The sequence below is a fragment of the Lipophrys pholis genome (assembly GCF_963383615.2).
Source record: "Lipophrys pholis genome assembly, chromosome: 8".
NCBI classification, from domain to species: domain Eukaryota; kingdom Metazoa; phylum Chordata; class Actinopteri; order Blenniiformes; family Blenniidae; genus Lipophrys; species Lipophrys pholis.
The window spans coordinates 2,200,414-2,217,686 of record NC_137630.1 but is presented as its reverse complement, the minus strand read 5'-3'; the positions used below and the strand labels follow the sequence as shown (position 1 = coordinate 2,217,686).

The 17,273-nt window shown below is 46.0% G+C and overlaps 1 protein-coding gene across 1 annotated transcript in view; it reads left to right on the top strand.

Annotated features, from left to right (window-relative positions):
* The first annotated feature begins 1,300 nt into the window (after positions 1-1,300).
* LOC308113075 (voltage-gated potassium channel subunit beta-2-like) overlaps positions 1,301-17,273 on the top strand; it is a 42,322-nt gene continuing 26,349 nt past the window's right edge. The window contains exons 1-4 of the mRNA XM_080469013.1: positions 1,301-1,411; positions 2,357-2,694; positions 2,916-2,959; positions 4,690-4,727. Of these exons, the coding sequence (XP_080325139.1) occupies positions 1,361-1,411; positions 2,357-2,694; positions 2,916-2,959; positions 4,690-4,727 (471 nt within the window). The 5' untranslated portion in view covers positions 1,301-1,360. The remainder of the gene's footprint in view (positions 1,412-2,356; positions 2,695-2,915; positions 2,960-4,689; positions 4,728-17,273) is intronic.

Sequence of the window (17,273 nt, the reverse complement as noted above, 5' to 3'; positions counted from 1 at the left end):
TCCAGGTCACTGAGCGTTACTTTTGTAGTGTCCAGCAGGACGAGTTTCTTCTCTGGAAAGCCGTTTTATTATTAAACGGAACCGGGCCGCTCTTCTATTCTCCTCCAAATGGACACACACACACACACACACACACACACACACACACACACACACACACACACATTATGCATGTAGTCTCTGCACGCTCACCTGACCCGCCCCCTTCTCCACTCTCAGCCAATCACAGGCCAGCTCACTCCCACAGTGTGTTCAGGTGACACAAAAGAAACGGAACCAACAAACATCAACACTGAATCTTAACATTGCAACAAGAACACAGCTGCAGAGATGTTACACTATTTTTGTAATTTTCCTGAGTAAAAAGTTATATTGGCAAGAAGCCCTGCACTTTTTGTTAAATCAATCAATCAATGAAAAACTTTATTTTTAAATAAATAGAAAAATAATGCAACAGACTACAACTACATCTCCAGGTAAAAAAGTATCATGAATAGTAAAATTCAGATAATAAAACGGTGAGTCAGATATAAATATAACAAAGCAGGAGGTCAAAGGTCAAACATGTAAAGCAGGAGGTCAAAGGTTAAATTCGAGGTAACTGTGGGAACACTGCTTACAAAACATTTTAAAATAGTTAAAAGCATGATTTTAAAATGTATGATTTGAAAGTGAATCTTAATGATTTATTTTAGATTTGATAAATAATCTTCACAATGTAACATTTGTTAGACTCTTGATTCAGATTCCAAGTATCAGCACGTCTCCACCTGGAGAGGAAAGTTCCAGTCTGGCATAGTATATTATTTTTGGTACATTGTTTTACTGTGTTTTTTAGTTACCTTGGATTGCTGTGAGTAGGCAAATTTGAGTGTTTTATTTGGTTTTGCTTGGTTTTAATTGATAAGTGCAAAGGTCTTGTTTTGTATGTCTCTCAACCCCCCCATCCGTCAGTACCCTGTACTCTGTGGTTCTGCTTGTCCTGCAGCAGAAGTCTCCTTCCAGTTGGTCCAGATGTGGCAGCAGCGGCAGCAGCAGCAGCAGCAGCAGCAGCAGCAGCAGCAGTAATGGCCTTTCCATCCCTACTTTAAAACCGCCTGCGTCATTGTTGGAACAAGCAGCGCGACCGACGTCCACACGACCACGAGCTTTTAGTAGAGATGCTGGTTTGAGTGAATTATTTACTTGAGATTATTTTTGCCCTCTGCAGTGCAGACAGGGATGCTGATAGGACTCTTTGTGCACCGTGTGACCCAGTAGGAGGGAGCACAGACACATAACTATTTTACCAGCGGCTTTCAGAGCAGAGCAGAGACCCTGAGCTCCTAACCAAGCTGAGCAGAACACTTCATTCTTCACCATGAGCAGTGTGGTCCAGAACCCGTACATCGGCCGGACGTTGAGCGCTCGGGTGAGTACCAAAACGATTAACAAGGACCAGAACAGATGAGTGTTGCATGGGTGTCTACATGTTGAGAATATAGAGCAAAATCCTGAGTGGCCCAAACTGATCATAGCTCTTCTAATCCTCTCACGTTTGTGGAGTTTTTAGTTTTTTTGGGGGGAGACTCTCACGCTCATCCTCCAGCCTTGATGAAAATAGCTTTACATCTTACATCACCTGGTTGTGGAAAGAGGATCATCCATTATTCAAAGATCAGGGTTTTGTTCTGTTGTTGATCCGGCTGGTTGGTGAAGTGGAGACAGAAAAGGTGGATCATTACCTCAGTGGAGAAATTGACCACAGTTGGAATTTATTGGACATAATCCAAAACAAGAAAACATAAAACTGTAAGAAATAAGAACCGTGAACATCAAGACATTGAAGAGCAGAAGGCAAAGAAACACATAAGACAAGAACAAGATCATCAGGTTCTGAAGGCTTCAGAAACAACATAACACAGAGGCTGTGACCACTCTGATGCTTACAGAACACTTTATGAATCATAACATATCACTGGCCTGTGCGAGCTCTACACCAGTCTGCTGTGTTGAAATCATGTCACATGTCTTTACTGATCTAACCAGAAGGCTGAGCCAGCTGTTAGATTGTCCACTGTCCCCAGACGTCCACCTGCTCTTGGAGTATTGATCCTGCAGTTAGAAACTGACTCAGACAACAGACACACACCCTGTCCTCCACATACAACATGCCTCCGAGCTGTAAATGATTCAGTGTGTACTTCAATAATGCACACTGCATCCACGGAGCAGAGCAACCACAGCTGGAATCATATCATAAGCTTCGGCACACAACGGTGAGCCGTGTTTGAGTTCCAGTCCAGCAGAGGGCCAGAGAGGATGAGAGTCCATTTGCTTGTGACGCCACATCTGTTTCCTTGTTATCATCTTGTAGATGCCCAAACCGGGGGGCAGCGGTGGGGCGCCTCCGGGTCGGGAGGGCGGTGGTATTTATCGGAGCGGCAGTGTGAGCAGTGGCAGCGGTGGATCTGGAGGCCGGATCCTGTCTCTGGCCTCCATGAGTGAGAGCGTGCAGAGCGGCCTCAGCTGCTTCCTGTCAGAACAAGCTCTGGAGCAGGAGGAGCGGCAGCAGCGAAGTCGCCAGCTCGCCGAGTTCCAGCGGCTCAGGGAGGTACGAGCTGCTGCTCAGCTCAAAAACCTGGAGGACTTCCTCAAGATGAACCACGTCTCACTCAAGGACACCATGTCTTACGCCACCGGCATGATTTACAGGTAGGCAAGAACAGAACCACCCAAGAATGAATCCAAGACTCCCACAGGACGGCTGCAGGTCCACCAGCGCTGACTCCACCGCGCGCGGCAACATCGTCAATATGGACAAAGACGTCCTTGACTGGAAATGTGAAAACAGAGTGCAGCCATCACACAGGGTGTTGTTGCTGCTTCATTTATCAAACTGACTAACTTTTATCACGATTTCTTTTTGTCAACAGAAATCTGGGGAAATCCGGATTGAGGGTTTCCTGTCTTGGATTAGGTAAGTCTGGCAAAAATGGCACACACCTCCACTTTGATGGCTCCACCATGAACTCCACCAAACTTCTTAAAGATTCATCAGTGTGTGTGATTTCCACAATGCAGGATCAATTGTACTGAAGTTCATCTTGCTGGACAATTTCTCAAAATCAATGTCACTGATTTCATATCAGGTACTATGAATTAAGCGTTTTAAATCACATTTGTGCCTCAAAATATTTGTAAATACTCTATTTTGCAGTAAAATAAAAAAATGAAAGATCCTTTCATGAAATTAGGAGCATAATCCAGATGCTCCCTTGTGGTAAAACGTGGAAGTGAGGATGAATTGTTTGTGGCCCCTACCAAAGTGCCCACTCCTAGTCAATTCAATTGAATTGACTTGAATTGAATTCAATTTTATTTCTAAAACTCTGAATACAACCGTCATTTCAACACCAGCAAGCACAGGAGACGGTGGAAAGTAAAAACTGCCTTTTAACAGGAAGAAACCTGCAGAACCAAATCATCAACCACCGTCACCTACCGCCACCCAGTCTCCCACTGTCACCCACCATCTCCCACAGTCATCTACCGTCTCCCACTGTCACCCACCATCTCCCACAGTCACCCACCATCCCCCACAGTCTCCCACTGTCACCCACCATCTCCCACAGTCATCTACCGTCTCCCACTGTCACCCACCATCTCCCACAGTCATCTACCGTCTCCCACTGTCACCCACCATCTCCCACAGTCATCTACCGTCTCCCACTCTCACCCACAGTCTCCCACTGTCACCCACCATCCCCCACAGTCTCCCACTGTCACCCACCATCTCCCACAGTCATCTACCGTCTCCCACTCTCACCCACAGTCTCCCACTGTCACCCACCATCTCCCACAGTCATCTACCCTCTCCCACTGTCACCCACCATCTCCCACAGTCATCTACCCTCTCCCACTGTCACCCACCATCTCCCACAGTCATCTACCCTCTCCCACTGTCACCCACCATCTCCCACAGTCATCTACCCTCTCCCACTGTCACCCACCATCTCCCACAGTCATCTACCCTCTCCCACTGTCACCCACCATCTCCCACAGTCATCTACCCTCTCCCACTGTCACCCACCATCTCCCACAGTCATCTACCCTCTCCCACTGTCACCCACCATCTCCCACAGTCATCTACCCTCTCCCACTGTCACCCACCATCTCCCACAGTCATCTACCGTCTCCCACTCTCACCCACAGTCTCCCACTGTCACCCACAGTCTCCCACTGTCACCCACCATCTCCCACAGTCTCCCACTGTCACCCACAGTCTCCCACTGTCACCCACCATCTCCCACAGTCTCTCACAGTCTCCCACTGTCACCCACCGTATCCCACTGTCACCCACCGTATCCCACTGTCACCCACCGTATCCCACTGTCACCCACAGTCTCCCACTGTCACCCACCATCTCCCACAGTCTCTCACAGTCTCCCACTGTCACCCACCGTATCCCACTGTCACCCACCGTATCCCACTGTCACCCACAGTCTCCCACTGTCACCCACCGTATCCCACAGTACCCACAGTCACACACAGTCCCACACAGTCACCTACCACCACCCACAGTCTCCCACAGTCTCCCACTGTCACCCACCGTATCCCACAGTCACCCACAGTCACACACAGTCACCCACCCGTCAACCACAAACCACATTTTCAAAGTTTCATTGTTTTGTTTGGTTTTGTTTACAGGCACATGGGTTACCTTTGGAGGCCAGATCTCAAACCAGGTAAGAAAACCAGGTCCCGTATTCTCAAAGCCTCCAGAGACTAAAAGCAGCTCTCAGTGACATCACTCTTAGATCACTCATCACTCTAAATCTTAGAATTCCTTGAATTTTAAGATTTTTCTTAGAATGTTTCTTTACTAAGATAAAAATAATTCACAAAGCATCTTAAGCCCTAAGAAAGCTCCTCAGGCTGAAAACCACTGAAAGTAGTGAGGAGGGCTTTTAAGAAGCCTAAAAGTTTCTTAAACAGACAAGATGGCGGAACGACAAAGAGAAGGTTGAACGACGTCGATGTAATGACGTGACAGGAATAATGTTTGTGGCCGACCTCATCAGGGAGGAGCTGCCAGCACTGCTCTTCTGTCCAGTTGGGCTTTCTAGTTCTTTTTTTGGTTTCTATTCCTTTTGTTGTTTTCATCATTGTGCCAAATCAAATCTCTTTATAAAAGAGCGTCAACAATCACAGGAATTGATGACGCTGCGTCGCGTCCACCATTAATGTCAAAAACATTAAAAAGAACGAGCGTGGAAAGAAAAGATAATAATCCAATCAATGTAATAATTGGCATTTGAACGAGGTAAGTTCAATCATTAAAATACACATTTTTAATACAGCCCAAGATATTTGATGGGCTAATTTTACTCTCCATTCATTACTAGGAGCTCGGAGCTTCCTTTCTCTAACAAGCAATCCGCTTTCAGCAGACTGCATCAGACATAGCAACGGGTCAACCACACCTCCTCACTGAGATATCATTTGCTGTCAACTCCTTGCTAAGAGTTACTCTTAGAAACTTTCTCAATCACTTTGAAGCTGACATTCCTTGCTGGGAAGTTTTAGGAGCAGTTAGAGACTCTGAGACGCTTCGTCAATACGAGCACTACTCCTCTTCCATTAGCAAGTTACAGAATTGACCAAAGACGACATCCAGTCCCACGTATTTAAGATTTAAGATTTAAGAAGCTTTATTGTCATTGTACAAAATACAGCGAAACTGGCTTCTCCCCTCACTCACAACTTTTGTGTTGTCTGGGGCAATAGATGTCACTTTAATCAGCAAGCACTCCGCCAGCCGATTCCTCTCGTGCGTCTTTAAACCATCCATAGATTAGAAGGTCGTCTCGCAGCTATAGGTGGAAGGGAACACCATCAGCACATGAAATGCGAGTTTCTTAAATCGAGTTGTACTCCTCTGACAATGCCGCCTAAAAGTCACCCACAGACTGAACACTTGGGAGCGCATGACTGGCCTGAGCAGTGGTTTAGAAATCAGTGAGTTCCAGCTGAAATGAGGAATAACATCTGTTAGAAAAACTCCACTGGAGATGAACTTTTCATCTTCCAGGAAGACAAGGTGGTCGGCTGCTGCCCCATCTTCCTTAGTCTCATGAACACTTTGACCTCGTCCAGTAGTGCACAGCAGTGATTTACCTCTGCTGAAGCACACACACACACACACACACACACACACACACACACACACACACACACACACACACACACACACACACACACACACACACACACACACACACACACACACACACACACACACACACACACACACACACACACACACACACACACACACACACACACACACACAGGCGGGTGGAGGCAGGTACACCTGAAAGAGTCCCATCCCATTTCAGAATAATTCTCACATACACTCTAAACTTTAATGAAGTCACATTCACACCTCGGGGAAATTCAAGGTCACCAATAAACCTCACATGCATTTTTGGACTGTGGGAGGAAACTGGAGGACCTGAAGGAAACCCACACACACACGAGGCAGGAGTGCTAACCACTGTTCCACCGTGCCGGACCTTTTATTGAAATTGATCAAATAACTTTTCTGACAAGCTCACGTATTTCCCAGAGGAGTTCAGGGTTTGAAGCTTGAGTCCGGTCGCAGCACATTATGTAATAATGGTCCATCTGTAACAGTGAGTTATACATTTGGTCCTCATTATGTAATGATGCCACATTGCGAAATAATCTGCTGGACTTTGCAATGAACCTCTTGAGGGCATTTTGTAATAATTCATTACACATTGTAACAGGTATAAAATGTGGGTATTGTACTTTTTGTTTTTGTTTTTAAAGAAAATGTGATCATTTGGTGCCTTAAGTTACAAATCATTGAAATAGATTCCTTAATTAGAAAAACCATAACCACCAGAACATTAAGTATTCCTGCTTAAATCGAATTCATTTAATTTCAGTCAGGTCGCTTTCTGAGTCACTGTCAAGTCCACATCACTCCTGATGTCACTTCCTGTTTTATTTTGACAGACCCGTCTTTCTACATCTCCCTGCACTTGTGCTTCCTGTTGGTTCCTGTTGAATTACTGTCTTTGTGTTTCACCTGTGAGTCTCCCCTCCTCTCCCTAGTTTAACTTCTTTCCTTCGTGTTTCAGTGTCTGATCATCTCTGTACCTCTGTGTCACATTTCCGTCATGTTTCCCCTTGTTTCCTGGATATTGGAGTGCAGGGGTCTTCAATTCCGAGCCTGGAGGGTCGCTGTCCTGCACATTTTAGATCTCTCCAAGCTTTAGCACACCTCAATCTAATGTTGATGTCGGCATCAAGCTTTTAAAAGAAGCCCAATAACGGGCCCCTTATTGCACTCGGGTGTGTTACAACTAGGAGACCGAAAACATGCAGGACAACGGCCTTCAAGCCCAGAAGTGAATACCCCTGTTCTTGCGTTTGAACTTTTTAGGGTCCGAGCAGAGCTGGGCAAGACTCTATTGGAATTCAAGAGATCATTATTATTACTTTATTTTCTTGGGGTACTGCGCAAAATGCTGCATTTTTTAAGCAAAATGTTAAGCAAAAACTCCTAAAGTAATTGAGTAATTACTTAAAAATGAATGAATTATCCAAAATAATTTATTAATAATTATTTTTTTAAATTTGCATAAATTTGTTATTTACGTATTAATAATGAAAAGGGGCACCACCAGATAAACTGTAAATAGCTAATACCAAAATATCAGTCTCATTTGTAACAGTCTGTGCTTTTATTAAGATTGTTATATTTTACACAGAAATATTAACTAACCTAAATAAACCTTTTACAAACGAGACTGATATTTTGGCATTAGCTATTTCCAGTTTATCTGGTGGTGCCCCTTTTCATTATTAAAAACTCCTAACACCTTTCACTAACTCCTTTAGGAAGTCTCCTAACACCTTTCACTAACTCCTTTAGGAAGTCTCCTAACACCTTTCACTAACTCCTTTAGGAAGCCTCCTAACACCTTTCACTAACTCCTTTAGTAAGCCTCCTAACACCTTTCACTAACTCCTTTAGGAAGCCTCCTAACACCTTTCCTAACTCCTTTAGGAAGCCTCCTAACACCTTTCACTAACTCCTTTAGGAAGCCTCCTAACACCTTTCACTAACTCCTTTAGGAAGTCACCTAACACCTTTCACTAACTCCTTTAGGAAGTCTCCTAACACCTTTCACTAACTCCTTTAGGAAGCCTCCTAACACCTTTCCTTAACTCCTTTAGGAAGCCTCCTAACACCTTTCCTTAACTCCTTTAGGAAGCCTCCTAACACCTTTTACTAACTCCTTTAGGAAGCCTCCTAACACCTTTCACTAACTCCTTTAGGAAGTCACCTAACACCTTTCACTAACTCCTTTAGGAAGCCTCCTAACACCTTTCACTAACTCCTTTAGGAAGTCTCCTAACACCTTTCACTAACTCCTTTAGGAAGTCTCCTAACACCTTTCACTAACTCCTTTAGGAAGCCTCCTAACACCTTTTACTAACTCCTTTAGGAAGCCTCCTAACACCTTTCACTAACTCCTTTAGGAAGCCTCCTAACACCTTTCCTTAACTCCTTTAGGAAGCCTCCTAACACCTTTCACTAACTCCTTTAGGAAGCCTCCTAACACCTTTCACTAACTCCTTTAGGAAGTCTCCTAACACCTTTCACTAACTCCTTTAGGAAGTCTCCTAACACCTTTCACTAACTCCTTTAGGAAGCCTCCTAACACCTTTCACTAACTCCTTTAGGAAGCCGCTTAACACATTTCCTTAACTCTGTGATGTCATCCAGGGGTTAAGGTAAAGTCCATAGATAAGGAGATAGGAGGGACTTTTCAGACGTACCCCACATGTTGTGGCAGCCAGCCTGACCCCACCCCCCGAAATCATTATTGGTGCGCTGAGCGTACCGATTCTCAGAGGCGCTGTTTTTAAACTCTCCGCCTCACCTTGCAGTGTTGAAGGACAGCAGTGAGAAGCAGACATTGACATTGAAATGGTGAAACTCAAAAACTGGTTAAATGTAAAGAAGTTAAATGTAAAATAACATGTGTGGAGTTTGTTAAAAGGAATAAAGATGAAACTACATTATCTATTGATAATATTGGGAGGATATCAGAGTTTAGAATTTTAGGAATCATATTAGACGACAATTTGACAGAAATCACACGAATAGTATGTTTAAAAAACTTCAATATTTTTAATGTTTTGTAATGTTATTATTGTTCACTCATATTGCCTTACTTTAGTTACTGTGCAGTACTGTGGGGTAACAATACAAGAGCAATATAATGCCTCTGTTCATACTGCAGAAAAGAGCAATTGGAATCATCCATAGTCAGATTCAGAGAACGTACCGAGAGTTTATTTGTTGAATCAGGGTTAATAAAAGTTACAAAATTAATAGAATTACAGGCACTGCTAATCATGCTCAAAGCCCAAAATAGAATTTTACCAGCAACCCTGCAAAAGTTATTTGTGTTCACTTCAGAAAATGACAATCATAGGAGGAGATTGGACTTTAAGCACCAAGTTGCTCCAACTAATTTGAATCAAATGTGTATTTCAGTGGGTGTACAAATCTGGATCCCCAAATACAGGATTTCAAAGGTTGTAATAATATTTGTCAATTTACAAAAATGGACATATGCAGAAAATGTTGTTATGGACTGAAAATAAACTGGGTCACTATAAATTTATACTGGATGGGTTTTGTTTGTTAGTTCGTTGTGTGTTCTACAATCACTGTGCAAAGTGCAGGCTTCTGGAATTATAATTTTTTTTTACATTTATTTTTCCTAAGTAAGGGGCAGGTAACAATAAGTTGTTTTTTTCTTATGGTTGTTGCTGTCAGGGCGTGTGAGGATGGACCCAAAGGCAGACTCATGGAGTTCCATAAAATCAGGTTTCTTGTCCAAAACGTCCAGGCAACACCAGGAAACCGCAGGGGAAACGGGAAATGGGAGCAACAAGACAACCGACCCAGACTGCAGAGGGAGAGGATTTAGATGCACAGGGAGAGGGAGGACACTGGTGGAACTCATAATAACGGGAGCACACAGAGGGAGGAGGTCATTAGTTAATTAAAAACATGAGGTGAGACACAACGAGGCAGACAGACACAGTGGCTGCTCTCCAATACCCATACTTCTCCATACTTGTGCTCTGGTGTACCCGTGAAACGTCATCAGTGGGAGACCAAGTACTGTTCCAACTCTTAGGCCGTTTCTCACCGAGTACACATGGAGTACCCGGATGTGTTCTCGCTCCGCCCACTTTATCAAGGATACATTGACACTGACCTGTGCAGGCTTGGGAAGCCAATTTACCCATAATGCATTTGGCAAGAGAAGCCGGAGGAGGAAACACACAGTGAGTAAAAGATCTGAAATATTAGCATCATTGTTTAACAGAGTGTAGTTTCAAGAGTATTTTAGGCCAGAATATAGTTTTTTAAATGTTGTTAAGTTGATATTTCCAGATCACGCTGACTAGAACATTTGTTCTGAGGTTTTCAGAGATTGTGGATCCAGATTGAGACGAGGCTGGCTGTGGTTCTCTACTGTGGTTAAACATGAGATCTAAATGTTTTAGTGTAAATCTAACAGTGTTCATGTACATTTATATTTGCTGCTGAAGGGAAAGATCCTGTTTAAAACTATTTAACTTGACTGAGAGGTGAAGGTACTACTGGCCATATTGTTTTATCTCAGTTGTACAAATGTCTTCTACTGGTTCTGCTGGAGGTTCTTGTTACGGTTTTCAGAACTGGACCCAAAAACCCTTTTCCAGCACGCGTGAGGTGAATCCAGAGAGAGGAACCGGGGACGAGTAGACGACAGGACACGGGAGCATAGGTAGTCTTGACGAGCAGCCACGAGGTGAAGACAATAATCTGGCGCCGACTGCCTGGAGAGAGCCGGCTTAAATAGTGGAGCTGATGATGATCATCCACACCTGTGAAAGCAATCTAGCTCCGGGGGGGAAGGGGGGACACAGGAAGAGCAGACAGACAGGGAAAACAGACAACAAAACACACGTGGAAAGCACCAAAACCCCAGATCATGACAGTACCCCCCCCTCAACGACCGCCTCCTGGCGGTCCACCTGGTTTACCTGGGTTGGCCCGATAAAAGTCCCAAATCACAGAGTGATCCAAAATCAGAGCCCTAGAAAGCCAGCTGCGCTCCTCAGGACCGTACCCCACCCAGTCCACCAAAAACTGGAACCCGCGCCCCCTGCGCCGAATATTCATCACCTTGTTCACCGTGAAGGCCGGATGGCCATCGATGAGTCGGGGGGGCGGAGGGGCAACGGCAGGAGGGCTCAACACACTGGTGTTGAGAAACGTGGAATGTCGGATGGATTCTTAGAGCAGGGGGAAGTCTGAGACGCACAGCAGAAGGGTTAACGATTTCTAACACTTTGTAAGGGCCAATAAACCGGGGGCCTAACTTCCTTGAGGAAATGCTCAGCGGAATGTCCTTTGAATTGAGGCAAACCTTTTGACCAGGAGTATAGGTAGGCGCCGGAATCCTGTGACGGTCCGCCAACCTCTGGTTACGCTCCCGTGTCTTCAATAAGGCAGCTCGCGCCTCCCTCAAAGTCCTGCGTATCCGCCGCTGGTGGCTTTGGACGGACGGAACGGCAATGTCTGGTTCCTGGCTAGGGAATAACGGAGGTACATTTCCAAGTGTGCACTGAAAAGGTGCCATACCTGTGGCCGAGGACGTGTGGGAGTTATGGGCATACTCCACCTATGACAGGTGCTGACTCCATTTGTCAGGCTTTTGGGCGCAAACACAATGGAGCATGGCCTCCAGGTCCTGATTGGCCCTCTCTGTTTGGCCGTTGGATTGCGGATGATAACCAGAAGACATGCTAACCCTGGCTCCTAGTGCCTGACGGAAATCCTTCCAGACTTGAGACGTCAACTGTGGACCTCAATCAGAGACAATGTCAGACGGGATGCCATGCAACCTAAAGACATGAACTGTGAGCAGTTCAGCGGTCTCGGAAGCAGAGGGCAACTTAGGGAGTGCAACAAAATGTGCCGACTTAGAAAAACGATCAACAATGGTAAGAATGACTGTATTACCCTCGGAGGTAGGTAACCCGGTGATGAAGTCCAAAGCTATGTGAGACCACGGCCGGCCAGACACAGGAAGCGGATGAAGGAGACCCGACGGTGGACGATGAGACGCTTTGCTCCGGGCACAGACGGAACAAGCAAAAACAAACTCCTTAATGTCTTTGTTCATGGACGGCCACCAGAAGTGCCTCCTGATGAAGTCAGTAGTCCGAGAAACACCAGGATGACAGGCGATCTTTGATGAATGTCCCCACTGAAGAACCTATGAACGGACTAGGTCAGGAACAAACAAGCAGTTATTAGGACCCCCTCCAAGATCGGGGTGAGACCTCTGAGCATTACGGACCACCGACTCGATTTCCCACGTCGCAGAGGCCACCAGGCATGATGAGGGTAAAATCGTGTCGGGTGAGCTCGGAGTCTCTTTGTCCTCGGAAAACTGTCTAGAGAGAGCATCCGGTTTGATGTTTTTGCTCCCAGGTCTGTAAGTGACCGTGAAATGAAACCTCGTAAAAAACAGTGCCCAACGGGCTTGGCGGGAGTTAAGTCTTTTAGAAGTCTAAATATAAGACACGTTCTTATGGTCTGAGCAGACAACAAACGGTGTCTCTGCCCCTTCTAACCAATGCCGCCACTCCTCCAGTGCTAGCTCACCGCTAACAGCTCCCGGTTGCCGACGTCATAATTCCTCTCCGCGGGTGACAGCTTGCGTGAAAAGAAGGCACACGGGTGAAGTTTTTGGTCGCCAGAAGACCTTTGTGACCGCACGGCCCCCACAACAATGTCTGAAGCGTCCACCTCCATGATGAACTGTCTCTTAATATCCGGGTGCACAAGAATAGGTGCGGACGAAAACCTTGTCTTGAGGTCCAAAAACGCCCTCTCCGCTGCAGGAGACCAAAAAAAAGGCACAGTGAGAGAAGTAAGTTGGGTTAGGGGTGCTACAACCTGACTGTAGTTGCGGATGAATCGTCGGTAGAAGTTGGCGAAGCCCAGGAATCTCTGTAGTTGTTTGCGAGATGTAGGTGTGTCCCACTCCATCACTGCCTTGATTTTTGCAGGATCAGGTCTCACCTGCCCGCTCTCCAGGATATATCCAAGAAACGAGACTGAAGATGTGTGAAATTCACATTTTTCAGCTTTCACAAAAAGTCTGTTCATCACTAGTCTCTGCAGAACCTTCTGCACATGCACGACGTGTTCTTCTAGGGTGCGAGAAAAATTTTAAATGTCATCCAAGTAGACAAACACAGTGATTCAGGAAGTCCCTGAGAATGTCATTGATTAATGCCTGAAAAACGGCGGGGGCATTGGTTAACCCAAACGGCATAACTCGATACTCGAAGTGTCCCAAAGGAGAGTTAAACGCCGTCTTCCACTCATCCCCCTCATTGATGCGGACGAGATGATAGGCATTGCGAAGGTCGAGCTTTGTGAAGATGGTCGCGCCCTGAAGGGGTTCGAACGCGGAACTGATAAGAGGTAACGGGTACTTGTTCTTAACTGTGATGTTATTGAGGCCTCTGTAATCAATGGACGGCCGGAGGGTTTTGTCTTTCTTATCGATGAAAAAGAAGCCAGCACCGAGTGGAGAGGACGAGGGGCGAATAAAACCTGAATTGAGGGACGCTGTGATGTAACCCTCCATAGCCTCTCTCTCGGGAGCTGACAGGTTGTAAAGACGGCTGGTAGGAAACGGGGCCCCCGGGATCAGGTCGATGGCACAATCATAAGGTCTGAGGGGGGAGTGAGAGAGCCTTCTCTTTACTAAAAACCTCACCGAGATGGTGATAAACCGAGGAGACTGAGGACAAGTCAGGGGGCACCGAGGAAATAGAACCATTAAGAGACTTACACGAGGGAGATGCTGAAGTGAGGCACTTGGCGTGACAGAAGTCACTCCAGCTAGTAATCTTCCCAGCTGCCCAGTCAATTTGGGGATTATGAAGCTGAAGCCATGGGAGACCTAGGACGATGGGGGCATGAGCAGAGGGCATTATATGAAACGCCAATTGTTCATGGTGATTACCGGCTAGTTGAAGTGATAACGGAGGGGTCTCGTTCTCAATCCGGGCCAATGGTTGGCCATTTAAAGCGTCGACCTTAAGAGCTTGGGAGATGGGAAGAACAGAAATACCGGCTTGTCGAACCAATTCACAATCAATGAAATTCAAATCTGCACCAGAATCGACAAGAGCTAACATGGTTAAAGGCTTGCCATCTACCATAATGCTCGCCTCCAAATTGAGACGTTTATGGGGAGAATCGAGTACGGCGTCTCTATCACCAGAACCCCGGTTGCCACTGGTGAGTGTGCTAGTTTAACCGACTCGGACAGTTAGTCAAGCGATGTCCCTCCTCGCCACAATAGAAACATAGTCTTAGCTGGAAACGTCTATTTCTCTCAGCAGGTGTTAGCCGACTACGTCCCAACTGCATGGGGACTTCCGGTTGGTCTTCGGAACGAGGAATGTCTCTTCGAACCAAACTAGAGGACGAAGAACCAACCTGTTTTAGTGATGCTTCTTGAGGTCCTTCACGTCCCCTCTCTCGAATGCGGTTGTCAATCTTAATAGCAAGCGTGATGAGCTCCTGTAAATTGACCGTCTCCGGACGACCCACCATGCTATCCTTAACTGCCCTGTTTAACCCTTTTACGAAAATCTTTTGTAAGACCTGATCGCCCCAACCGAGCTCCGCTGCTAGTGTGCGAAAGTCAATGGAGTACTCAGCCACGCTACAGGAACCTTGACTAAGACAGAGTAGCTGATTGCCTCTATCTTTGCTGGCCACAGAGTGATCAAACACGGAGATCATGTCCTCAGAAAAACGTTTGTACTCTACGTGGTTGGTAAGAGGATTGTGCCAAAAAGCTGTTCCCCACGCTCTCGCTCTGCCCGAAAGTAACCCCAATACATAAGCAATTTTAGAGCGGTCACTAGCATACGTTAGTGGTTGTGTCTCGAACACGAGTGAGCATTGGAATAAAAAGGATCTACAATCACCCAGTTTGCCGTTGTATCTCTCCGGGGCCGGAACAAACGGTTCACGAGGTTGAACTGGACTAGAGGGGGGGACAACAGGGTTAGCCGGGAAGGTAGAGACAGGCTGAACGGGTTGTAGCTGAGCCTCCACCCGATTGAGGCTTGCTGAAATCATTTGAACTGAATCGACTAGACCGCGGAGGGTCTGATCATGCTGCCCGAGCACGATTCCCTGGGAGGAGATAGCATAACGCAGGGAGTTAACGTTAGCATCTGATTCCTGGTCGGCTGGGTCTATTGTGGCCAGATTATTCTTTTACGGTTTTCAGAACTGGACCCAAAAACCCTTTTCCAGCACGCGTGAGGTGAATCCAGAGAGAGGAACCGTGGACGAGTGGACGAGTAGACGACAGGACACGGGAGCATAGGTAGTCTTGACGAGGAGCTACGAGGTGAAGACAATAATCTGGCGCCGACGTAGGAGAGTACACACTGGCGCTCTAAGAACTGGAAAACGGCCAGAGACCGGACAGTTCCCTTCCAAGAATGGAGGTGTTTCTGGAGCTTTAGGGTACACTGTTGTGAAAAATGCATTTGCTTTCATGAAACGAACAAAAATGAATGAATGAAAAATAAAGTATATAAATAACCAAACAGCTTGAACACAGTAACTCTGCACATGAGCTACATATATTGCACACATTGCATGAACTATATACAAAAACTAAATCAAATGACTTCATTCAAAAGGACTTTATTTGGTATTATCATTTGCAGTGATAGTAATTAGGAATTGCTTTACATTGGAATCAATGTGAGCTTTATTATTTTAAGACTTGATAGTAATAACCAGTTTAATCACAATTATATTGAAGGTGAGTTTGTTTTTTTTCTTCCCAGATTTGGTGGCGCCCCCTGGAGGCCACAGCACAGTTAGAGTTTGCCTATATCGCCTAATGATCGCCAGGGCTGCACATTGCATGTTTATGTCTTCTGACATTTCAGTGAACCGGTAATGTTCGTGTCCCCCCAAACAATCAGAATGGCACAACACAAAAAAACCACAAAATAAAACAGTTTTTTAGTCTCATTTGGGAGGTATGCACACCCGACCATAACGGCTGCGTTGCACCACCACAGGAGTAGGTGCCAGTACCGGCACCGGGGTTAGTGCAGGTGCAGGGGACGCAGTGGCAGCTGACAACTTTGGGGGGCGCTCACGTCTCGGGGGTTGCGCCACCTCCACTGGCTGCTCCGGCATGACATGAGCAGGTTTCAGCCGGTTCACTGAAACCCGGACCCGTTTACCCCCCATGTCCACCACAAAGTTCTTTGGCCCCGCTTCCAGGACGTGAAACGGGCCGTCATACGACGGCTGAAGAGGGGTACGGTGAGCGTCATGCCGAATAAACACATATTCAGCTGCCATCAGGTTCTTCGGGACATGGGACCGGGGCAGGCAGTGAGGAGTTGGAACCGGGTTATTTGTTCGTGTATTCCCCGCTGCGATGGCCTCCGCATCAGCCAATGAAAAAGCTAGCAAGTTCAGGGGCGTCGGTGAAAAGATAAGGTCCATTTTCAATGAGACCGGCACAAACAGGAAGTGACCGAGCTCCTTGAGACGCTACTTCCTGTTGTCGTGACAAAGGTCTATTAGGACTTGGTTTTGACGATATATGCTAGTTTGATCATATTGTTTTATACTCAGTATTTCTCTGCTTGAACAAACACTCCAGCTTGAGGTCTCTGTATATGATAATGATGACTCGATTCTGAGAAACAAGGATGTTATTGAGTTCTGAGAAGTAAGGGTGTATAACTGAAACTTAGGGAGTAGAACACCAGATAAAGACTATCTGCAGAAACCAGTCTCAACCAGTTTGGAGTCAGATAAGTCAGATGTTCTGCCCAGCAACACGGGCGGGAGCGAATAGGAGAGGGGGCGTTTCATCCAACCACACAAAGGACCCTGTTTGCAGGAAGTTGGAGCTCTTCTTCGATGCAAGCCAGGGTGCATGCTGTTGGTTTGCTAGGAAGAACGGACCGAGCTCGTATTCTGCAAATCTTTGGTATGTTCATTTTGTAATGGCTTGCTTGCGTGATCAATAAATTCTCTATTGAGAAACCAACTTTGTTTCTGCCTCTCCTGGATCAACGAACACGCGGAATTCATTAACTTTTAA